At 34.4% G+C, this 24,895-nt stretch overlaps 3 protein-coding genes across 5 annotated transcripts; 1 reads left to right on the top strand and 2 right to left on the bottom strand.

The window, feature by feature from the left end:
* Window positions 1-6,125: 6,125 nt before the first annotated feature.
* Window positions 6,126-11,590, top strand: FLD (protein FLOWERING locus D-like protein). Of its 2 annotated transcripts, XM_028079676.2 has the most exons (6): window positions 6,129-7,992; window positions 8,351-9,109; window positions 9,362-9,410; window positions 9,502-9,614; window positions 10,488-10,547; window positions 10,686-11,590. In XM_028079676.2, the coding sequence occupies exons 1-5, from the start codon at window positions 6,324-6,326 to the stop codon at window positions 10,517-10,519; spliced, it is 2,622 nt and encodes an 873-aa protein (XP_027935477.1). In that variant the 5' UTR covers window positions 6,129-6,323; the 3' UTR covers window positions 10,520-10,547; window positions 10,686-11,590. The 2 variants fall into 2 exon arrangements, 1 of the variants encoding a protein (XP_027935477.1); XR_003605839.2 differs by lacking the exons at window positions 9,502-9,614; window positions 10,488-10,547; window positions 10,686-11,590 and having other exon boundaries at window positions 6,126-7,992; window positions 8,351-8,788; window positions 8,860-9,109.
* Window positions 11,591-12,810: 1,220 nt separating this feature from the next.
* Window positions 12,811-13,853, bottom strand: LOC114191011 (uncharacterized). Its single transcript, XM_028080135.2, has one exon. It carries the CDS (start codon window positions 13,851-13,853, stop codon window positions 13,092-13,094), a length of 762 nt encoding a protein of 253 aa, XP_027935936.1. The 3' UTR covers window positions 12,811-13,091.
* A 1,079-nt stretch (window positions 13,854-14,932) lies between these two features.
* Window positions 14,933-23,487, bottom strand: LOC114191010 (S-adenosyl-L-methionine-dependent methyltransferases superfamily protein). 2 transcript variants are annotated; one of them, XM_028080130.2, is made up of 3 exons: window positions 23,348-23,487; window positions 18,841-18,915; window positions 14,933-16,454 (listed from the first exon to the last, which is right to left on the bottom strand). In XM_028080130.2, the coding sequence occupies exon 3, from the start codon at window positions 16,337-16,339 to the stop codon at window positions 14,933-14,935; it is 1,407 nt and encodes a 468-aa protein (XP_027935931.1). In that variant the 5' UTR covers window positions 16,340-16,454; window positions 18,841-18,915; window positions 23,348-23,487. The 2 variants fall into 2 exon arrangements, with proteins under 2 accessions (XP_027935931.1, XP_027935934.1); XM_028080133.2 differs by having other exon boundaries at window positions 14,933-16,437; window positions 23,348-23,444.
* Window positions 23,488-24,895: the final 1,408 nt, after the last annotated feature.

The following is a 24,895-nucleotide window of genomic DNA, read 5'->3' on the forward strand; positions in this document are numbered from 1 at the left end:
CCAGTCCTCCTCACCCACCCGTCCAAGATTGGAAGGTTTAATTACACTAAAGCCAAAATGTTTACATTTTGTTCGCTTATAAGAATGAATTTGAGAAAGAGAGAAATGAATTTGAGAACGAGAGAAATGAATTTGATAAACTTTGAGGTAAAATTTGTGTACTATGTTTAAAATAATTTAGAGATGAAAAAAAAAATTAAGTAAACTTTCCGAAAGATTAGAGGGATATAATAAATAAAAAATTATTTAAATAGATTAAAATAAAAAATTATTATTTTACTTTACAGTTAAAATTAATATATTATTATTATTTGTTATTATTATTATTATTATAATTAATTATAATAGTAATAATAATCTATAATTATATATAAAGATAATTTTTTTCTTTTCATATTCACTAACACAAAAAAGTCTTTTAAAGTCCTATATTTTCGGTTTTTGACGTTTGTCCAAACACTGACGTGGTACTGGGTGACGTCAAAATAACGTCGAAAAACATAGCAGACGTCACTTAACGTCAGGACAATAGGAGTCCAATGTTATCCAACGTCGGGGCCAAAAGCAGCAAACGTCAATTTTCGCACTAAATGGAAAAAAAAAAAAAACAGAGTAGTTTGACGTCTGGTGGGCTCTGACTGCTATGTCAAACTGCTATGTTTTTTTTTTTTTTAATTTGGCTGTTTTTACAACATTTCCACACTTGAAAAATCATAAAATTTTCTAGAACAATTTCATAATAATTTCAGCACAATTTTGGAGTTACAGTTATATCTAATAATACTTAAGTTTCATCATATATTCTAATTTTAACTTTACTCTTTATACAATAATTATTTGTTAAATTTTAAAAAATTAACTATTATTTTAACATGTTTTTGTAAGACTGTTTATCTTCTCTCTTTTTCTATTCATCTTATTTTTTTTTTATTTATTTCACTTTGTTTATAATAAATATAAATTTATTTTGTATATTAACTTAATAATATTACAATATCATCAACCATCATCTACTAATATAATATAATGCATATTTAAAAGATAGTACACAAAGGCACTGTTGTGCCAATATTTACACATGTAATAATAATAATAATAATATAACAAAGCCTCCTTTGATTCACAGCCTTCTCAACAAAGCTTTCACGTTTGAAAAAAAAAAAGGGTCATTTCAGTAAAATAACACTACGTGAATAATAGGGTGTTAAAGTAAATCAACTCGACTTATAAGGATTGGCTCATCACATGTTAAGCTAAGAAAGGGTCAGCTCAATCTGGCTTACATTTTGGTGAGCCAAAAATTTTGCAACCTAGCCTAACCCACCACGGGTTGGTGGGTTAATGGGTTGACTCACTTACAAATTTTTTTTTTTCTGCAATTTATTTTATATATTTATTACATTACAATGAGAGTGAATTGACTTAATTAACTTTTAATAGTAAATAGTAAAATCAAATTGTTCACTTAATTCTTAAAATATTATTATAATAGTTAAAGATTATATTACCAATGTATATAACATTACAAACCAATTGATTAAACATTCAAACTATTCAAATATTATGGAGTAACACTCTAGCATTTAAAAATATGAAATTGTGAACCTATATAATTAGAAGTACTAAATAATTATAGCAAAAAAAAATTAAAAATTGTAAAAATATGTTGGTGGGTTTAATAGGTCAACTTACCTTCAACCCGACTTGAATCCGTTTAACCCGTGAATTAAGTATCAAACTCAATTGAATCTACTTTTGAAAAAATTGAATTTTTCTATATTCAACCTAATTCAAACTCATGATAAGTCAGATTAACTCAGGAGTTGAAACCTATTTTCACATAGAATAATTCATCTCAAATCTCATCTCTTATACGACTATAGAAATGGACTGATCCCACACATCTTCTTCCTCAAATACTCTCAAATACACTGATGTGAACATATGCATAATTATCAAATCTGTCTGCACATATATTAATTCAGCTGAAGTGATCAAGGCAAGAATGGAATTAGGGTTCCCACTCCTCCCCAAATGTCTCCCCATCTATCTTTATTTCATTTCCTCTTAAATTTATCATTGTTATTTCATTTTCTTTAACAAACAAATAATTGTAGAAACTACTTCTTCATTTTAGGGAAATATAATTACATAATATCTATTGACTTTTTTGGTATTATCTTACTATATTTTTTATATAAATTCAATAATAATATGGTCTGATATAAATTTTGTTCACGAGACAAAATTTGTAGATTGTTGAAAATTTTAAACTAATTCTTTTTCAAATTATAATAAATGAAAAAAAGTACAATTATGAATACAATATACAAATTTTATTTATTTAGGTAGTTACTTTTCCTAAAATTAAAAGTATTAAGTGTAAATATGAAAATATCATTTAAATAATTTATTTAAAGCATATTTGAATGAAAGTGTTAAATTTTAACATTTTAATTGGTAATATATTTGAAATGTACATATCAGGATTTATATTTATATATAAATATAAGTATAAATATGAGTTAATAAATATGATGCATTTGTCATGAAGTTTTCAATCTATATCAGAGGTCATACAAAAAGACTTGGTAAGTCAATCTTTCATTGAGAAATAATGCAAGCTTACCTTAGAATATGTGTCACCACACCTACACGAATTAATGAATTGTGGAAACAGGACTCCAGAAATCAAATATAAACATAGATTCGAATTTCAAGGTTAAATAAATTTTTAATCCTTAAATTTATACATTTTTTCTTTTTTTTTTCTTTTCGTGTTATTTTGTTTGTTAACATAATTAATATAGCGAACAATATCCTCTCACCGAAAAACACTTTATATCCATATATTATATTGGTTTTAATCTATTAGGTATAAAAAATAACGCGATGAGAATTTTGTAAGTCATGCGTTATTTTCTATATCAGTTGGACGTAGAATATATAAAAAATGAACACGATGATATTTTTGTAGTATAGAAGAAGATAATTTTTATTCAAAATCTAATTATAGAAAGTATTTTTTTATTTTTCCTTGGAGTAATAATATAGATTTGACCTAACAGACCGGTCTGTAAGTGTGCAGACCGATCCGCAAGTCCGCCAAAAAGTGAAACGAAGTGAGATATTGATTTCTCTAACTCGCAAAGGCCCATTCTGCATGACCCGCAGCTTGTATGGGCTGCCCGTGACTCGTACGGGTTGGTCCCAAAAATAAAAATAAATATTTTTAATTATTTAATAGTATTTTTTTATTTTTGAAAAAAATTAAATATTTTGAAAATCACGTAATTTTTGCACATTTAAATAAATGTATCGTCTTAAGACGCGCATGATAGGATGTCAACACATAACTGATTCTCAGACCCAAAATCTTATTTTTACAAACTTATCTTTTCGATTTTTCTGTAATTTTACAAAATAAATTATGATACTAACTTCAATTCTATTTGTAAGTTTTATTTCTGGTTTGTCATTCGTCTCTATTTCGATTTGAAAAAGATGTAATTTTAATATTTGAGTTTGATTATATATTATATATATATATATATATATATATATATATATATATATATATATATATATATATATATATATATTGTGAATTTGGCCAGGTCAAACTATGCAAGTACGAGTGCCTATAAACTTGTAATGTAAATACTTGGTATGTTTGCAATTGTTGATTTTTTGGTTGCATAGGTAATTTGTGTTTGAATGGTTAATTTAGTTTCTTAGTTGTGAAATTTGGGATGAGGCTGGGGAGCGACACATTTGGTTTCTAAGAAGTCATTTTAATTAATTTTATAAAATTAAATATATATTGTACTGTATGTTCTATCGGTCACTCGGCCAAAACCAATCCTCAGGCCCATCAAACAAGGTTGGAAAAACTCGTGTATAAAACATCATCGGTCAAACGGCCGGGTAAATAAATTGTGGACCATCGGTCAATCGATTCTACGAACAAACCACATAACCTCGTTAAGAGACAAGCGGTCGAACGGCCCGGTGAATAAATTGTAGGACCATCGGTCAAACGGTTATACAAATAAGTCACGGTACTGCCAGAAGCAATCGGTTGATCGGTCTCACAAGTCAACCATGTCCAGGCCCATCGGTCAATCGGTAACACATAAACGAGTGACATTCTGATCCCCAACGGGACATCGATCGATCGGCATCGCACGAACAACACATTAACCTAATAAAGGACAATCAGTTGATCAACCATCGGGTCGGTCGGTCGATCAGTATCTAGATTCGCGTAGTCCTTTACATGCGTCTGTCGGTTGATCAGCCATACGCGAATCGTTCACTTGTTAAAAACAAAGTATAACTAACCCAGTCAAGCGGTCATCGGTCGCACGGTCAAACAACCAGTCAATCGGTTTAATTAACGTTAAACGAGTCAGTAATCTTGATTAAAGGATCATTGGGCCGTGATTAAGGAACCCTAATCACAGGCCCACACCGAAAACTATAAATAGGGCCCAAAGGTAGGTTGGTGAGCATCTTAAATTCGCATTTATTACAGCAGTTACACTGATACACCGATCAGTCCTTTACTGACTTAAGCATCGGAGCCCTTTAGACAGGTACCCCGATCGTCATCCCCAACCGATGGAGCTAAGGAGTTGATCTTCTTGGAGAAGTTATCCTTGCAGTGGGAAGTGGAGTAAGCTTGAAGAGGTTCTTTAGTAGGCTCTTGGTCCCTACACCCGAAATATATATATATATATATATATATATATATATATAATATGTTAAATTATAAAAGTATTAAACTAGAAAATTATAAAATTATATACCAGAGAGATCATGAAAGTTTGATCGAAAAAGAATGCAAGTTTATCTTAGAATATGGTCAGCACCAACACTAATTAATGAAACAGCACAAATGAATTCTAAACATAAATAATAATTTTATGGTTAAATATTCTTTCAATCCTTAAACTTGATGTTTTTTTTTTTTCTTGTCCTAAATTAAAAATTAATTTTTAATTTAAAATTTAAAGAATTATCCTTTTATTCCTAATCATTAATGTAATTACATTTGTTGTTAACATCGTTAACGTGGTGGTGGCTAACAATGTCCGGATCACGCAGTAAAATAATAAATAATGTGGAAATACATTTTGAAGATTTTTTTCGGCTAAAAAAATTTCATTCTCTAAAATTTGCATTAAACTTTATTTTGGTCCCTTAAATTTAAAAGTGGATCAGTAAAAATATAAAATTGACATTATAATTTCTTTAAATTTAAAATATCTGTAGTCTCCAAATTTAAAAATATTTTTATAATCCCTAAATTTGAAAGTGGTTTTTTATGTATTCTAATTTTAAAATAATTTATTTTAGCTTTCAAATTTGTGTTATTAAATAATGTTGTGACAACAATTTCTAAACCACTTGAATATTATTTCAACAATCCCTATGTTTCTCATATTTCCAACTCTTTTGTCCATGAAGCTCCAATCCTTTTGGTTGCTTCTTCTAATGTACTTTTCTGCATTTTCCCAGCCTCATGCTTTCAATTCTTCTCCAATTGATGCTTTGCTGAAGTGGAAAATCAGTCTTCACATTAGTTTAATCCCTTAAAACGAAGTAAATTTTAATCTTTTTTTAAGTTTTTAAAACTATTCATTTTGATTATTTTTAAACACATAATTAAGGAAAAACGTTAATAAAATATGATATGGTTATTATATGTACATCTATATTGTTGAATTGATTTGCTTCCATATTGACAAAATTTAAAGAAAAAGGAAAATAACTATTAAAATCTCATTATTACTGTTGTTGGGAGGGAGAATCGAGTTAAAAGGAGTTTTGTTCACTAAATTAACAAACTAAATACGCATATACGTATAGCAATTACATTATATTCTATGAACATTTTTCATGAAATGACTACAATAAAGTGGTTTAGAAACATAAAAGGCTAGGCTGAAATTAAAAGAAAATAAAAATAAAAGACCAAGTTAAAGAATGAAAAAGTAGAATTTAATCATAGTAAATCTATTACTATATTGAATATTAAATTAGAGATTAAAAGGAAAAATAAATATTATTATTTTAATAATTATATTATTTTTAAAAATAGATTTTAATAATTATACACAATATTCCAAAATGTTCCTGCGCGAACGCGAGCTTCTGTGTGTCTGAACGGCGCAACATTCCGAACGGTGGCGGCAGCGGCAGCGGCAGCGCACGGATGCTAAGCCTTAAAGCTTCCAAATTCCGGTAGCTGATTCTTAAATTACCAAAACCAAATGGCTCTTATTTCATCGTAATCGAAAATCAAACGATACAGTTTAATGGATCCCCCACCTCAATTTTCCTCCACCGTAAACCCTAACCCTAACACTCACCCAAGTCCCAACGTTTTCTTGGACCCAACCTCCGATTCAATCCCAAATCTCCTCCAGAACCCGAACTCCACCACCTTGAGTCACTACCTCTCTTTTTCCGTCCCCAAGAAGCGACGTCGCGGCCGCTCCCAGCGCAATCCGGCGTCGTTTCGCCTTCCACTCGCCCTGCCTACCGACTCTCCATCTTCCTCTTCCTCCCGAACCCCTGCCTCTGACGAGATTATCGTAATCAACAAAGAAGCCAAAACCGAAGCCCTAATCGCCCTCACCGCCGGTTTTCCGGCGGACTCTCTGACGGAGGAGGAGTTAGACGCCGCAGTGCTCCCGGTCATCGGCGGCATCGAGCAGGTAAATTACACTCTCATTCGGAATCACATAATTGCAAAATGGCGCGAAAACGTGTCCAATTGGGTGAGTAAGAAAACCTTCCTGGATTACATTCCGCAACATTACCACGTGCTTTTGGATTCCGCATATAATTACCTTGTCTCGCATGGTTACATCAATTTCGGAGTGGCCTCTCCCATCAAGGAGAAGATTCCAGTGGAGGCGAGCAAGCCGTCGGTGATTATCGTCGGCGCCGGGCTTGCCGGGTTGGCTGCGGCTCGGCAGCTTATGAGATTTGGGTTCAAGGTGACGGTGTTGGAAGGGCGGAAGCGCGCCGGTGGTCGTGTTTATACGAAGAAGATGGAGGGAGGGAATAGGCTGTGTGCTGCTGCAGATTTGGGTGGTAGTGTGCTGACGGGTACGTTGGGAAATCCCCTTGGGATTGTGGGGAGGCAGTTGGGTGAGTTGCTTCATAAGGTGAGGGATAAGTGTCCCCTTTATTGCGTGGATGGGAGGCCGGTTGATCCGGATACGGATGTGAAGGTGGAGTCTGCGTTTAATCGTATGCTCGACAAGGCGAGTAGGTTGAGGCAGTTGATGGGGGAGGTCTCGGTGGATGTGTCCCTTGGGGCAGCATTGGAGACGTTCCAGCAAGTCTTTAAGGACTCGGTGAGTGATGAGGAGTTGAGTTTGTTCAATTGGCATCTCGCTAATTTGGAGTATGCAAATGCGGGGTTGTTGTCAAATCTTTCCCTTGCATTTTGGGACCAGGATGATCCTTATGATATGGGGGGAGATCATTGTTTTTTGCCTGGAGGAAATGGGAAGCTGGTTCAGGCTTTGGCAGAGAATGTACCAATTTTGTATGAGAAAACTGTGCATACGATTAGGTATAGTGGCGATGGAGTGCAGGTGATTGCAGGGAATCAGGTGTTTGAGGGTGATATGGCTTTGTGCACTGTTCCATTAGGTGTATTGAAGAACGGGTCTATCAAGTTTATACCAGAGTTGCCTCAGAGGAAGCTTGATGGGATAAAAAGGTTGGGGTTTGGTCTGCTGAATAAGGTTGCCATGCTTTTTCCTCATGTGTTTTGGGAGATGGATCTTGACACATTTGGACATCTTTCTGATGATCCAAGTCGTCGTGGGGAGTTTTTCTTGTTTTACAGTTATGCAACAGTTGCTGGTGGTCCCCTGTTGATTGCTTTAGTGGCAGGGGAAGCTGCACATAAGTTTGAGAGCATGCCCCCCACAGATGCAGTCACACGGGTTCTTCAAATTCTCAAGGGTACACTTTATATGAAAGTTACTACCTACATTATACTTTGGCTAATACAATTTACAAGATAAGAATATCCATACAAAATAAGCAAAGAAAAATAAATTAGAGGACAATAAATTGCATATCCATTATCATGTAGTTTGTATGATTTCCTCAGTTTCCTAACACGTCTTGTGATATGAGTTTTATTTATAATATATGTAAATGAAGTTGTATCCTTTTCTCATTATAATTCAGTTGAAATTCTTAATTTTCATTGGACAAGTTTAATTTTTTAGTCAAATCATATTATCCTCAATTACTTATATTTGATTACTTTATTTTAGTAAATATGTATGAAGAAAAATGCTTTATATGTCTGTAGGTATATATGAACCAAAAGGAATCAATGTTCCTGAACCAATCCAAACTGTCTGTACTAGATGGGGTAGTGATCCCTTCTGCTTTGGTTCTTACTCCAATGTTGCAGTTGGAGCTTCTGGTGACGACTACGATATTTTAGCAGAAAGTGTGGGAGATGGTAGGCTTTTCTTTGCTGGGGAAGCAACCACTAGACGCTATCCTGCTACTATGCACGGGGCTTTCCTAAGTGGTCTAAGAGAAGCTGCAAATATGGCCCACCATTATAATATTCGAACACTGAAGGTGAAAGTTGACAAGGCCCCTTCAAATGCTCATTCTTGTGCTTCCCTTCTTGCAGATTTATTTAGAGAACCTGATATAGAATTTGGGAGCTTTTCTATCATTTTTGCTCATAAGAATACAGACCCCAAGTCACCAGCAATCTTGAGGGTAACATTTGGTGAGGCTAGAAAGAAATGTAATGAAGTTGCAAAACAAGACCAACAGCACTCTAACAAATTACTTTTTCAGCAGCTTCAGTCACATTTTAATCAACAACAACAGCTTCATGTTTACACATTACTTACAAGACAACAGGTTCTTGACCTAAGAGAGGTAAGAGGTGGTGATGAAATGAGATTGAATTACCTCTGTGAAAAGCTAGGAGTGAAACTAGTCGGAAGAAAAGGTTTGGGGGTGAATGCTGATTCTGTCATTGATTTCATTAAAAGTGAGAGGGGCAATCGTAAGCCTGTTTCAACCTCTTTGGCTCTTAAACCAGGTGAGTGATATACCTTATGAAATGCTGTTTTCTTCGTTTCTGTATAAATATCTTTTGAAAACAGGAAGTAAAGTGAAAGCAATACAATTTACGTAGTTATTTGTTAAATCATAAAGAGAAAAATTGAAAATATTTTCACGAACCAAACAAGCTGTTACCTTTTCTTTGCTTCTCATTTTTTCTATTCTTTGTCCTCTGTGCATGATGAGTTTCTGGATCAATTTAAATAATATTTTCTTGATTTATAAACAGGGGTGTCATCAAAGCTGAAGGCAGGCATTACAAAGCGCAAGTTAATCAGGTTTGAACTCAATTTCTCTATTATATATAATCTCAAATATCATTATTCTATTTCGTGTGAAACTTTAACTTTACTATATTTGTCAACTCAGACGGGCAAAAGTGGTGAGGAAAAGCAATGGATCCATAGATGTGGGGAGTGCCGCCAAATTATCAGAAGAGGTTAAGATGACAGATCTAGTGCTTCCTGATGTAACTGTTTCAGGTAAGTATTGTATGCTGAATTTTTTTATACAGAGTATCCTGTCCTCAAAATTCATATTCTTTAATTTGTTTTAAGTTTTTGCCTCTTTTATACCTAAGTTCCAATAGCTGCCTTCGCGGGGAAATACTATTTATATTTTTTCAAAAGATAAAGTAATATGTTCCTGATGTTTAGAACTTGAACTTTCAGTTTGGCATCTCCCTTCGGACCCATCTCGAACTTCAGCAACCACCATCTCTAGTTAAACCTATTTGTTTTCATCTCTCGTTGATTCTGCATTTTTTTTTCCATCTGCTTTTTTTTTCCCTTCACACTCTCTTCTATATTTGTTTTATTCTCTATTTTAAATTTAGATGTTGTCACGACAATTTTTCTTTTTTTCCTCTTTTATTATTCAGTTTTTTCAACATCTTTTTTCCTCTCTTTTTTTTGCTTGATCGGCCTTCATTTATTCTCGCTTCTAAGATATTTTTTGTTGTGTGGCTTATGCTTATGCTTATGTTATGAGACTTTGACGAATTTTATTTCATAAACAATTTTCTAGAAGTTAATTGAAATATATTGATAGTGGAGTAACATTTTTACACCAAAAATGCATAAAATTCAAACTTTATTTCTGATTTTGTTATGTTGATCCTTGTTATTTGTTTTAATAATTCATTGTGTTTAACTGGCTTTTTGGTACTTTATATGTATGTTATAATTCATCTTTATGCTATTTGTACGCAATATCGTCTGCCAATTTATATGGTATGGTAGAGTTTTGGTTTTTCGCCACGGACAGGCATATGCAACTGATAACTGTGCCATGCATTAGTATTTGTAGTTGCGGAGTTTGCCAGTATGAATTACTAATTGCCTAAATATTCCTAGGGACCAATCAAAGTGACTTGAGCAATCCATAAATATGGATGATCGTCTTTCACCCAGGAGGTGAGACAGATTCTGATAGTTTTTTAATAATTCTCTTATCATATGCTCAGTATACTTTTATCTTGTTCAGTTCAATGAGAGTTTCAAATATATTATTTACTTTTATAATAGATTCACTTTTTCCGTATTAAATTGCAGAAAGACTAAGATGCCCCTTCTACTTGTTCTCCCACAATGCTCTTAATGGATTGTCAGGTGTCTTTCCTAGATTCTTGGTGTCTGGTTTACCGTTTCTTAAAGAATTATAATTTGAAAGAAAATGTGAGAGCGAGCCTTGCACATAGGTGCAGATAAGTAAGGTTGCTTCCCTGTAACTTGAAGTTACATGTTCGAGTGCTGGAAAAGACTTCTCCATTTACGGGGGCAAGGGTTCCTACATCTATTCTTCCCATACTTCACTAGGTGGGAGCCTCATTCACGGTTCTAATTTTGTATAGATAGAATTGAAAGTAGTAATAAATATATTAATGTAACTGAATAGATCATTTATTGCAACTAAATCCAAGATCCTGATTACAAATGACGAAACCGTCAGCTAAGGAGGCATCATTCTTGTGGTAGCTGTCTTTGGTATCAGCTGTGTACCAAAGTTTCTTACATCAACCTTGTGATAGCTGTCTTTGGTGATGGAATCGATTTGAGGTGTTTTGGCTGGATCATCCGCACATCATTTGTTGAATAAATTTGAGATGACCTTGTAAAACCTTAAGTGCTGATGGCTCATGATGTAGCAACCTGGCATGTATTATATCTCTTTCAAGACCTTGCCTTGGTCTTGGCCTGATATGACCTGAAATAGTTGGATTTGCTTGCCAACCAGGGATGAATTTTTGAATGCAGGCGCAGCATTGTGATTGGCCTCTTCAGGTTCGGTGCCACCTTTTAAGGCAGCCATGCCACTTTAACCATTTTATAGAAGATTTTGTTTTGTATCATTTGTGTATGATTTATGAGGACATGAAACCGCGAGCTGTAACATTTATACGATCTGAAAACTGTGTTGTTCCCTTAAATTTAGTAGGTTCCCCCACCGCAATTTTTAAGGATAGTGTGCACAATTGGTCCCACTTGGTTTCTTCATGTAGTCTCTGAATGTTTGGTGAGAAAAGAGTGGAAGAGGGGATAAAATAACCAAGGTTGTTAGGAGTGGAAGGAGGGGACGTTCTTTTTCTTTTTTATCTTATTGTTTAACGTAAATTTTAAATACAAATACTAATTATAATTATATAACAAATTGAGTTATTTTAAATAATATTACACTTTATTTCCTATAATAATGATTTGTAGTTATTATGTAAGAGGCACATGTTTCATTTTGATTTAGAAAGTAAACTCAGTTACATTTTTAAGGACAATGATATTTTAATTCATTTTTTTTATCCATTTTTAATCTATCATTTCAATCACTATTAGATCATCACATCAGTAAAAAGAATTAAAATAAATTATTTAGTGGTGATTGAAGTAATAGGTTAAAAATGGATCAAAAAAAGTGAGTTAAAATATCATTTTTCCATTTTTAATTTGCTTGTGTGTCCAATTAATTTTTGTTAATATATGATTTTAATTTTGTATCTATAACAATATACAAAGAGGATTTTCTTTTTGTGTTCACATTTCAAAATACTAATTTTACCCTTCAAATATAATAATTTATTAAATTTTTAAAATTGACCGTTATTTTTCCAAGTTTTTTATAAAATCAGCTATCTTTGCTTCTTTTTTATTTATTAATATTATTCTTTCATCTGTTTTTATATATTTTACTTTATTTTTAATAAATATAATTTTAGTTTATATATTAACTTAATAACATTATAATATTATCACTTACTAATATAATATCAGCATATTAATACATACACCTAAGCATGCATGTGTTTCTGCTAATTTTAAAGAATGAGAGTTGCGGATTTATAACTATAACTTTTATTTTGGATTTAAATGTTTAGTTACTGTACAATTAATGCGTTTTAAATTTTAGTTACAAAAAAATTAGTTTTCATTTATCAAAAAGGTTGAAATTTTTGTATATTACTATTTTGTAAAGTCAATTTCATACTTACAAATTTTGATGATTTTGTGACATGTTAGAATGAAATATTTAAAGAAAGATTTTTATCTATTTTAAATTAAATAGGGATAAAAAATAGTGATTTCAAATTTCACAGATATTAAAATAGAAAAACTGCAGGAATCTAAAATAAAAGTTCCTAACCTTGTAGGAGCCAAATTTAAGTTCGAGAGGCATTCGGTGACAATCTGAAACTGAAAAATGTGAAATTAATGCTTTCACTTATTGATTATGCAACCCGTCTAATTTTTTCAGGCCTAATGTTGGATTTATCAATCGCACTTTGGGACGAAATAACCCATTGTGTGAAGTACATCTGACAGCATTACGAACTTTTCTAATCGTGTTATACTAGCTACTCAAACAATTTTGATTAGATACTGCACAACACATTATACACAGGCTAAAGCATTATTTTAAAAATCCTATAGAATTTTCCGAAGTATCTGAATATTATTATCATTTCTTTCTCAGAGCCTTTTCTCATCACCTGGTAGAGAATTCTCCCCATTGTTGCTTGTTCCTTCAAGCCACTCCTCCAGCTTAGCTTCTTTACATGCTTTGAAGTCATCATATTTGTCTGATACTGACAATAACTTTTCCTCAACATCACCTGCTTCAGATCGAAATTCATCTTCAACCAGGCTTGATGGGGGCTTCTTGTCCGCTTCTGGAGATGCATTAGTGTCTGCAGATGCATCTGGTAATGACACGCTACGCTGCAGCTGTGGCTTCTCGGCGCTGGAATTTACCCATTCCATAGAATCAAGTTGTGGCCACTTAAAACTGTATGAGTTTGAAAAGTTAAAAACACTTGAAAAATAGTTATCACTTATTTCACTTCCCTCCTGGGCATAAACTGCAGAGTTAGCTCTCTGAGCCTGAAAATTTGATGTCGGCCGATGGGTTAACCATCGTTTTGGTTTCTTTGAAGTTATCGTTATAAGGGATTTTTTAATGTCTCCAATCATCTCGTCAGCTATGGGGAATCCACAGTCTTTCATTGATCTCACCATTGTAACTGAGTCCTCCAAATCTTCTGTGTGCAGAGTTGTTTCACGACTCTTGTCACTAACGTTCTTCTTCAGTTTCATGATATTGGGCACTGCATTTTGTGTGTGCTGTTGAATAAAGAAAAGACCAGCGGACGGTTCATTAGCCACGTATCTAATCATCTCTGCCATGCAGTTGCTTATCTCCACAAAGCCATCAACAGTGGAGAATCCATGCATCTTCCCGAAGACAAAATGATGTTCATCACTGACATTGTCCAGGAAAGAAACAAATCAGAACAATTTTATCAGGGTAAATAATGAATGTTAATAAATTATTGTGTTTTGTGCCAACCATAATTGTGAATTATTACGCAGGACATTACGACAGAAACAAAAAAAAAAATGTCTTTCCTTTGTAGTTCTTTTTATTTGATAAATATCATCCCGCAATACAAACACAATTGGCTTTCTCTGGAAGTAAAGTTGCAGGATGCTGAACAAGATGCTGGAAAACAGATGAGCAACTGTCACAATCTGTTTAATCTTAGGTATCCTGTTGAATAAGCTCAAAATCTACTCTAGTCTTTTCTTCATCCTGCTCTGAAAATTGATGTGACTATCTGCACTTCTATATTTTATTCATAACTCTGATGTCAAAACCATATTCAAGGTTACCTTTGATGCCACTTATGAGTACTTTAGATATGCCTTTGTCCATGCAGTAATTTAAAAATCAGCAGGGTGACTAAGAAGTTTTACAGAAAAGAGGACAAATAAATAAAATGCACGGGAAGCACTTCATTTGTTTTAATCATAACAACATAAGAAAAAAGAAATATTGCTGATGAGAAGTATCTGAATTGTATAAAAGATAGTAACTGCTATCTTTAGAACTATCATTATTATTAACTGTTTCAAAATCTGCAAATTTTTCAAAGATTTCATCCTTCCATACTTGTTAGTAGCTGATGTAATGTAACTCCTTAATACCCAGAAAGATATAAAAAACCACGATTAAAAACCTCCACAATTTCACATTCACTAAAGTTTCCGAGCAAATGATTGAGAAACGGTATATGTACCTTACTGAAGCAATTTAATCCAGAGCAAGATGTAAACCCACTGATATGAATGTAATTTCAGTGTTTGCACAGTAGTTTTGAAGATGATTCTCCTCCACACTGGAGCTGAGGTGCATCAGCGAAACTCTCCCCATTTTGTATCATTGTATCAAAACTACTGAAACATCACCTATTAGTCTTAGAGAGGAGAAAGATAATCTCCAAAAAGCGCTACTTTCCTCAACAAGTGAGACATCACATCTTTGTTATCGATTTCAAATATGCTTCTGGAATAACTGATTTCAGTCGCATAAGAAAAGAATTAACACAATCCCCAGCTGAAAACACCAGAGGTGATGCAGTGGCAATAAGAACAAAATTTTCACCGTTCCCTACATCTATCTTATACAGCTCGTGAAAAACTTCCTTAATATGACTCACCAAGTTGTCATAGAAGTACCTGCTGGGAGGAATGACATTGATAGCAAGAATTCCAAACTCACAAAGAACCAATTTAGCAGCAAGAAGAACATCCTTTCTAACAAATTCTAATGGCGGAGAACTTACACCGTTCTTTATATCACTTGAATCTAAATCAACCATAACAACATCAAATTTACCATTGACCTCATCTTCCACCAAGTGACCATTAAAACCATTAAGCTCACAATCACCCTGTAACTTTCCCTGACAAACAAGCTTCTTCAAAGATTCAATGGCATCCCCAACAACTACATGAATAAACTTACTTTCTTCGAATCCAAAATACTCCCGTGCCACCCTGAAGACCTCCCTATCATTATCTACAGCCATGACCTCAAATCCCAATTGAGTTCTTAAAAAAGTTGCCAAAGCCCCACCTCCAACCCCAAGGCACAAAGCCTTTGGTTTAAACCCATTCTGAATCCGCTGCTCTACATATTCACTATTCAACACAAGACCAGCCACCATAGGCCCCAGGTAAGGGTGCACCAAAACCTTAAGATCAGGCACAAAGCCCACATTACCACCAATGCAAACACCATCCAAACAATCGCCACCTTTGACTGGAACAATACAAATTTCAGTCTGAATCAAATTAGGCATCCTCTTGAACCTCAACCTCCTCCTAAACTCCCTCCCATGACGCAAAACTCCACCCCCATTTTCAATTTCAACATCCTCAACCAACATTTCACCAACATGTATCCCGACACACTGATGAACCACCACACTACAAACCAAGTTATCCACATAACTCAAAATGGGTATCTCAGGAATCCCCATTTTGAACAAGGATTTGGGAGAAAGGGCCAAAAGAAGAGGCTTTGACCAAACCTCAAAACCCTGTTGGTGCAATGAACACTCCAAGGGACGGTGATAAACATGAGGGGTAAAAGGTAAAGTACCCTCCTTGAAGTTGTTTCCAATGAGAATCAGACGTGATATTTCAGGGGAACTTAAAAGGAGTTGGAGATGACCCAATTCAGTGGAGAAGATCCAATCGATTTCTCGACCTTCAGGGACCAACATGGCACCAACTCGAGGCACATCATTAGGTTGGAGTGGTGAGTCGAGCACAGCAACTCGAAGGGCTGTATTGGAACATGATGGATGGGGTATTGTGAAGGAAATGAAGCGGGAAGGGATTAAGGTTTCAAAGGTTGATGCGTCGAGGGCCATCAAAGGTCTTCTGGCCCAACTTCGCTGTAATGATTTGTTTGTGATTTTTGTTATTGTTAATCTTTTGACTCAACTTGCAATTTTTTATTTCTTCAAGTCTGCAAAACAATCACACCTATAAATAAAGGTTAGAAGTATTGTTTGGTGGCCACAAGAAGAGAATTAATTATGACACTGTCAAGAGCATCAAGCAAACACAATTAAAGTAAATAATGCAAGGATTGAGATATTAATAAAAAGATAAAACTTATAAAAACTACCATAGATGTCGTTGATTATTGATATTTTAATCAAAATTGGAATTTCATTTTGGTAATATGCCTGATAAAGAATTTTCAATGTCATGGCATACTTTTGAGGCAAAATAGTCAAATTTTGATTTGAAAACAACACCAAAAGCTTTGTCCTTAAAAAATTTGGGTGAGATAAGAAGGAAGCATGTTCTGAGAATTGTTGGACCCCACAGGGAAAGTAATCACAAAGGAGCTATGTTATTCTTTTATCCAATTTTGTTCAGTTCACGTCCCGAAGTCCCTTTAGAAAGTAATAAAAATAGATGACAGAAACACGTTTCATTTTGCAGAGATCCTATTGAGGTAAACAATGGAACATATTTTCCTTCAGTTAATAGGGGGTATGGTTACACAATACACAACAAAGACGTATTTTCGTCAAAATAATTGTCAGTCTTTTCTTTTAGAAGTCTGAGAATGAACATATAAAATAATGTGATGTGAGAATAACAATTCCCTTACAAAGGGAAAATTAAGGTTTAGGGGCTGAAATGTCGTGGCCCAATTTATGAGCAAGTATGGTAAAGAGGAGTTTCACATGGATGCAAAAAAATTTCAAATGTCAATTGAGAGAACATCACAAACAACTAGGGGCAGTCATGCGATGGGGTTGACCTAATGACTTCAACAGTTAAATCTAAACTGAAAAGGAAAACTTTGAATTGGATTGAACCAAATTTAGTTTAGATTTTAAAAGAGTAATTCAATGATTGACTCCAAGATCAGGTACTGGCATATGAAGCCCAAAATATTCAATCCAAACTTATGCATGTCAGCTTATGTCAAACAACCATAACTAAATTCAGAGAAAATTCCAGAGTTTTCTATTTATTTTATATTAATATGCTCAATCATCTAAATTCCTATGATTTGATTGGTTTGGTTTGGCTTTTTCACAAAAACTAATGAAGGTTGAGAAACTGATTGGATCTTCTTCATCTCCTCTTCAGTTCCCCTGAAATATCATGTCTGATTCTCATAGGAAACAACCTCAAGGAAGGTACTTTAACTCTTCCTCACATGTTAGTGACCATTCCCCTGAATGTCTATTGCATCAGTATGACAGCACCTCCAACCGTAAACTCATTCACCCCAAACACTCAAACTTTAATGCCATGTTAGGAACAGGTGGATGGAAACAAAAATGATGAGTAAAAAAGGTGAGAAAAATAATGGAAATTAAAGATGTTTGGTTGAAGAAAAACAACGAGATGAGGAGAGAGAGAGACAAAGAGAAGAGTAGAAAAGAAATGAAAAATAAAGTGGGAAAGCACTAGTTGGAGCCCCTGGCTTTTTATTTCTGTCTCCTTATTTCTTTTCTACCAAACAAACTAAACTAAATTTGTCCTCTATGTTGCAAGGTTTATCAATTGTCATGTGGCATAGTTTAAATGGATCAAGTCATAATTAAATCATAACACTTAGATTGCTATGCTCTTAATTAACTATTGACTACAATTTTTGGCCTAGCAGAATAAGCACTCAATTTAATAATTGGTATCAAAGTCAAGGTCACAAGTATGATGTCCGGGAGAAACCTCAAATTCCCATGCCAAAGTTTCATTGACAATATAGGTTATCCGATCTCCCTCATTTACAGTTCACCCTACACACAGTCAACAATCATTGCACACCCACCCCTCTTCTCTTCCTCTTAAATTGCATAATGTCTTGTGTATAAAAAATGAAATGGAGGGGGTGGGGGGAGGAATGCATTTGACATGTGAGCAAGTTATTTTTTATAGATTGATGAAATCATGCAATCAACATGTTGGTATTTTTGAATGTATTAGGGTAGTCAAGGTTTAGGATGACCATCACTGAAGTTGAGAAGGATGGCTGAGATGTGATTGAGAGAAGGGGACATGGACATATGAGGACAGAACAAAGAAAAGAGGGAAAAAAAAATCTGAACCATAAATTTAAAACCTAATATACTTGGGAGGGTTTCTCAACTTAGAATTTGTCTAGAAAGAAATATAACTGTGTTTGTATGGTAAGACAGTATTTATCAATACATAAATCACGAAAAATTTTATCCCATAGCAAAATTAAATTAATTTGTAAATCTTTTCTGCCAAGACCAATCCATTGCAAACCAGGCATATCTCCACAAAAATATACCCTCAATATTCTATTAAGCCTACCTTGGGAGTACAAGGACACAAAGAATAAAAACCCTTGAATATCCAAACAATTATAGCATACCTTGCAAATGTCTGGTATAATAGTTTTGAGGCCTTTTCACTAGTAACAGATCGTTGGCGTTGATCTTACTTGCTCCTACAGAAAAATGAAACATTGAAAGGGCATTAGACTCCCAACATCAATTTGATAAATAGAAATAAAAATCGTAAAGTCAAAATACATTTACCCTTAGTAATATGGACCTTCCACACCTAAACCCCTAACGTTTAGTTGACACTAAACACTGAAAATTAACATTTTCAGTTAAAACAAATAGTCATTTCCATTGAGGCACTTCCTTTATTTCCACACCTTTGTATAACACAAGATTCAATGGCTATGTATTCAGCAAGAGCTATTGGTTTTCTAAACTTACACCAGCTTGTCCTTGCAGGAAACTATGATATAGGAGCTAATTTCATGGGAGCAAGGACTCGTTTTTTTATATTGGATGATAATAGAGAAATAGTGTGCAGGAGTGATGAAATAGGTTTAGCGTGAAGGTTATGGGCCAGAAGAAGATCTATATGGTAAACTAATAATGAAATGATAGACAATCTGCACGTCGTTTCATTCCAAACACTCTTTTCATTTGTCCTTTCAATGACCCTTCTTTGTTTTAGACTGCGAGTTTTGATGGTTAGGTTTAGGTACTTTTTTTGGTGACTCATTTGGTATGATGCAATGGAAGGAAAGTGACACATAGCAGTAATCACCAATATTCATTCATCCCCTTCACTATAACAAAACCAACTACAATCTCACGTAACTAATATGTAAACCCAGAATAAGTATCGACACACTTATTCTGAACCTGACAGCAGCCATGCTAACCTCAAAACAATCACATAACCAGCATTGTCAGCAAGCATCTCAAGCAAAGCTAAGTAACAAAAGCCTTCCCTCACCGAACTATACCATGTGTTCACAAACAATAGTACCACAGTATAACAATCCAATCAATTACCTAATCACCATAAAGCCATCATCAATTCAAACTATTGAAATTATTGTGAAACGGATTCTCTATCATCTCACTGTCTCGCACATAAATACCCAATGAAATCATATCATGTTTGTTACATTCTTCCAATTTATCATTTGGAAGAAAGTCTATTTCCTTAAAAGAAACCAGGAAAAACATATCATTCAATAAAGAGAAACACAGCCTATCCAAGACTCAAGGGCTAAAAAGCTTCCTTGAAGAAACATATATAATCACTAAAGCATCCAAAACTGTAATAAACATGACCCTAGAATACCGCTCTCAAACCTAAAATTCAAAACTAGATACAAAACTAAATGAGTAATTGTTAGGTGGTCTTGGATGACCATTAGCTCATGGTCCTGACCATCAGTCCATGTCCTGACCTGTTAGCGCTTTGTTAGACAACAACTCAAATGATCTTGTGAAAAAACTTTATTCACCTCTTGTTGTTATTATTTATTCATACAATACATAATATATTTATAGACCCACATTTCCTTACTATTGTACTCCCAACGGCTATAAACGGCTATAAACGGCTAACTCATTAACTACCTAGACTCCAACGGCTAGTGCATTAACCACTCACAACGGCTAGTTTCTTACAACGGCTAGTTACCTATAGTGGTTAATACATTTAAGTTTATTAAAAAAACCAACAAAACTCCCCCTTAAACTTAAATGCTTCGTTTATTCTCCATCTTTGTTCTTTATTCTTCATCACGGCTTCCAACGTGCAATAACTCTTCTCACATTGTGCTTGTCCCTTTCATGAATAGTTAAGTTCTTCGCTTTCTTCATGACTGACTTCCCTTCCACTTTATCTATGGTCGACTTGTACTTCACTTTCCCTGTGGCTAACTTGTTATCTGCTCTCTTAGTTTTTGCATCCTTACTGGCAAACTTGTTCTTCTCTTTGACCGACTTGTTACTCATTGAGTTCTTTGTCTTTGTGACCGATTTGTCGTTAACTGAGTTCTTATCAATAGGTTGACTTCCTTTTGAAAGGTTAGACCACACCCACGTATGGTTGTGCTCAATCTCCTCATCCATTTCAAGTCGCCACTTCTCATCTTGCACTTCGAGTGCAGCTCTCAGATCCTTCTCAACTTGTAAATGTTCTTGCAAACTTGAAACATCTTCTTCAAATTCCAAGTGCCACTTTTGCAAAGCCTGTTTCCTTCTCTCTACGCTTTCTTGTAGAATTAAATTGTCTCTAACCTCCTTTTCAATACTCTGTTGCAAGTCTCCTTTTGCAATCTCTAACCTTTGGATTAGAAGCTTTTCTTCTTCAAATTCTGAGATATTCAAGCTTTTCACATGTTCCACCGAGCTATCTGAGTAATCCACTTGCTCCACCAACTTATCCGAGCTATGTAGGCGTTCCACCAAGTTAACTGAGTTGGCCTCATGCTCCACCATGTTGTCTGGGGTATCTACACGCTCCACCACCCTGTCCGGGCTATCTACATGTCTCACCAGCCTATGCAACCTACTCGGTTGTCTTGCTGACCTATCCATACTACTCGACTGTCTTGTCGAGTTATCAACTATACTCAGCCTTCTTGCTGAATTCTCCATGCTACTCGGTCTTCTTGCCGAGTTCACCACTTGCTTATGCTCAGCTCCCGAGCTACGCGCCATCATCAACAATGTCGCTTCTTCTTCAACATCTTTTGTGAGGTTGATCGTCTCTTCCTTTCTACTTTCAGATCTACAATCTTTGGCAAAATGTCCAGATTTACCACAATTGAAACACTTGCCTGAGTAACAGTCCTTTGCATAATGGCCATACTTGCCACACTTGAAGCACTCAACATTTGAGTTGCTTGATTGACCTTCTCTCCATGGACCTCGTTCTAATTTTGTTGACCGGATTGTTCTTTCTCTTCTTGTCCTCGGCTTCTACCACTAGGACCGCTTCTTATACCTCCTCGATATCGTCCTCTACCTTGAGTGTTCTGAGCTTTCTCATCTTTAATTGACATCTTTGTTTGGAGTAATTGATTAAGTGGCTCAACCTTCTTCTTCTTCTTCCGTTGCTCATGCGCCTCAAGGGACCCGGCAAGCTCTTCAACCGTGAGCATTGACAAGTCCTTGGACTCTTCAATCACGCACACCACGTTCTCAAAGTCATCCGTTAGAGACCTCAAGATCTTCTCCACAACTCGACTAGCAGGCAACGTCTCTCCATTTCTACTAAGTTGATTCGCCACAGTTTCAACCCGAGTAATGTACTCGGCTACTCCTTCTGTCTCTTTCATCTTCATGCTCTCCAATTCGCCTCTAAGTGTTTGAAGTCGCACCTGCTTCACTCGGTCATCTCCCTTATACGCCTTCTCTAATATGTCCCACGTTTCTTTTGAAGATTTTGCACTTGCAATCTGCTCAAAGCCAGACTCGTCCACAGCTTGGTACAGGATGTACAAAGCTGCCTTGTCCTTCACACGTGCGTCTTTCAGCACTTTCAACTGGGCATTTGACCAACCTGTAGTGTTGGCTGGTTCATCGAAACCATCTTCAACCACCTCCCAATTTTCTTGGGATCCAATAAGGGCCTTCATTTTGAGACTCCAATTGTCATAATTGACAGCCTTTGTCAACTTGGGTAGGGAGACACTATTTGTAAGACTGGCCATCTCACTCTCTTTTTTCTCAAACACTTAGGTCTCTAGCTCTCTTTTCTCAAACACTCAAACTCTCTAGCTCTCTCTTTTTTCCACTCAAACACTCAAGCTAACTGGCTCTTGATACCACTTTGTTAGCACTTTGTTAGACAACAACTCAAATGATCTTGTGAAAAAACTTTATCCACCTCTTGTTGTTATTATTTATTCATACAATACATAATATATTTATAGACCCACATTTCCTTACTATTGTACTTCCAACGGCTATAAACGGCTAACTCATTAACTACCTAGACTCCAACGGCTAGTCCATTAATCACTTACAACGGTTAGTTACCTATAGTGGTTAATACATTTAAGTTTATTAAAAAACCCAACATGACCAATGTTTGTATAACACAAATTCAAATTTCACAATTTACAAGAACAAATTATTAGCAGTTGATTAAGAATCATATTAAGATCAAACGACCCATGCTGGTTCAGGTCCACCTAATAATATCTCCAAGAGAACCGATCAAGAAACAAACACAGAAAGCCAAGTTGGACGCCTAGATGTTTTCCTTATCACAAAACCAAAAATTGAGTTAAAGAGAACGTTACGTTTTGGCAGCATTTTAGGATTCATAAATCATGTGAACCCTTTGGCATTGGTCTTCGCAACAAAAATCAGATTGATTTCAGTCCTATCCAGTCGAAGAAAACGAAACAACACCCGTATGAAGTTTAATATCAGTATTGGATTACATGATAATAAAATCGACCCACGAAAGAAAAAAGGGATTTTGGTCATTCGAAATTGAGAAATGTGCACATGATTGATTATGAAGAAGAATGAACCTGAACCTACACACCCACCATATCAACTCAGGATCTTTTGAAGAAGCAAAAGAGAATATTTATCACTCACCTTTGCGTCGGAGAGTTAACACCGTCGCCCATAGCAACCTCTCTCCGCAATTTTTTCCACGATCCAAATCCGGTCATAAACCAGGCCTTTTTCACCGCGTTTAACGTATTGCTTTTGATTAACTGATATTTAAACCGTGCTATTATAGAACCCGAAGAAGTGCGCCCGACCTATCAGACACCGGAAAAGGAAAACAATAGTTGAGCAACCGATCCGACCCGTATTAAATGAGTAAAACCAATTTAGTTCGAACGGGTTATATATAGGTTCAATTGATAATTTTAATCTGATTATATATGCTTTGTTTCTATTTCCGTACACATTCCAATACCTATCCTATATTTATTTTTGTTTTTGTTTAAATTATTAAAATATGCATAGTTTTAGATAATATAGGAAATATTCTTTATATGAAAAACGAAGTTCTATAATATATTATAATATAACTCCTACTTACATTGTTTGTTAGAAAAAAATATGTTTTATATGACTTCACAAAATTTAGAAATAAAATTATTTATAATTTAATTCAGAAATAAAACTTATTTTTTTATAAATAATTTAATATATTTAACTATATATTATATTTCTTATACACTAAATATTGTCATTTTTTCTTTTAGTACAATTATAAAAAATTGACTGCTATTAGCGTATAATTATGATTGAATTTTACGTTGGTTACCTTTTAGTTAAATGTTTGGCTAAATATTTTCACTCGAAAAAGATAAATGACATGCAATAATATCTTCATGTTATTTCATTTTGATCCCTTAAGTTAAGTTGAAGAAGTTTTTAATAAATATTCTATTGAAGTAAATTACGTGACACTCTAATAGTTTCTTCAACTTTAAATTTATTTTTTACTTAAGAAATGTTTTTTTTTAGATTCTTGTTTTTCTTTAGTACAACAAACACCAATGAAGGATAGTGAGTCTATACATCACATTTTTAAATAAATGGTTGGAGTTTCTTCCATTGAAACAAAATTGAGCGTGGGTTAGTTAGTAATGACGTGGGATAAAAGGGACCATATAAACCACATTTTTTTAAGGTATAAAACAAATAATGTTAGTTGATTTAATTGGTATGCTCTTAGACGTACTTGTACAACTAACTAGGCGACTTTTTTTTTTGTATTATTTTAAGTAAAACAATTTTTTAAATATAAAATATTATATTCTATTGATTTTGTAAGAGACCCCTTTCTTATAAATAAAAAATTATGGCATTTAAGAGTTTTTAGGATAAAATCTAAGTCTTGATATAAGCATCATGTCTATGACATTTATGCTTTTCTATATCTGACAATTTGAACATATATAAAACATGTATCGAATAAAGTCTAACTTAGCATAAAAGACACTTCGGTGAAAAAGATTAGATAAAGACTTTGAAGAGTACATAAAAGTGTTAAATACATAATTATATGAATTTAAGGAAGACTTGGAAGATTTTTTTTTTTGCATAGTTTCGGTAAAGATGTCAAAATAGATTTTTATTTGTGAGTTAGTCCGGCTCATCATAGATTTGAGTTGGGTGGGTTGA

Source organism: Vigna unguiculata, chromosome 7 (genome assembly GCF_037176805.1).
Source record: "Vigna unguiculata cultivar grain cowpea cultivar isolate G323 ecotype 2 chromosome 7, ASM3717680v1, whole genome shotgun sequence".
Classification (NCBI taxonomy): Eukaryota; Viridiplantae; Streptophyta; class Magnoliopsida; order Fabales; family Fabaceae; genus Vigna; species Vigna unguiculata.

Coding starts and splice junctions, on each gene's coding strand:
- FLD (XM_028079676.2), top strand. CDS start 6,324: ATGGATCCCCCACCTCAATTTTCCTCCACCGTAAACCCTAACCCTAAC. Junction 9,411..9,501: donor ACAAAGCGCAAGTTAATCAG/GTTTGAACTCAA, acceptor TTGTCAACTCAG/ACGGGCAAAAGTGGTGAGGA. Junction 9,615..10,487: donor TCCTGATGTAACTGTTTCAG/GTAAGTATTGTA, acceptor AAATATTCCTAG/GGACCAATCAAAGTGACTTG.
- LOC114191011 (XM_028080135.2), bottom strand. CDS start 13,853: ATGCATGGATTCTCCACTGTTGATGGCTTTGTGGAGATAAGCAACTGC.
- LOC114191010 (XM_028080130.2), bottom strand. CDS start 16,339: ATGGCCCTCGACGCATCAACCTTTGAAACCTTAATCCCTTCCCGCTTC.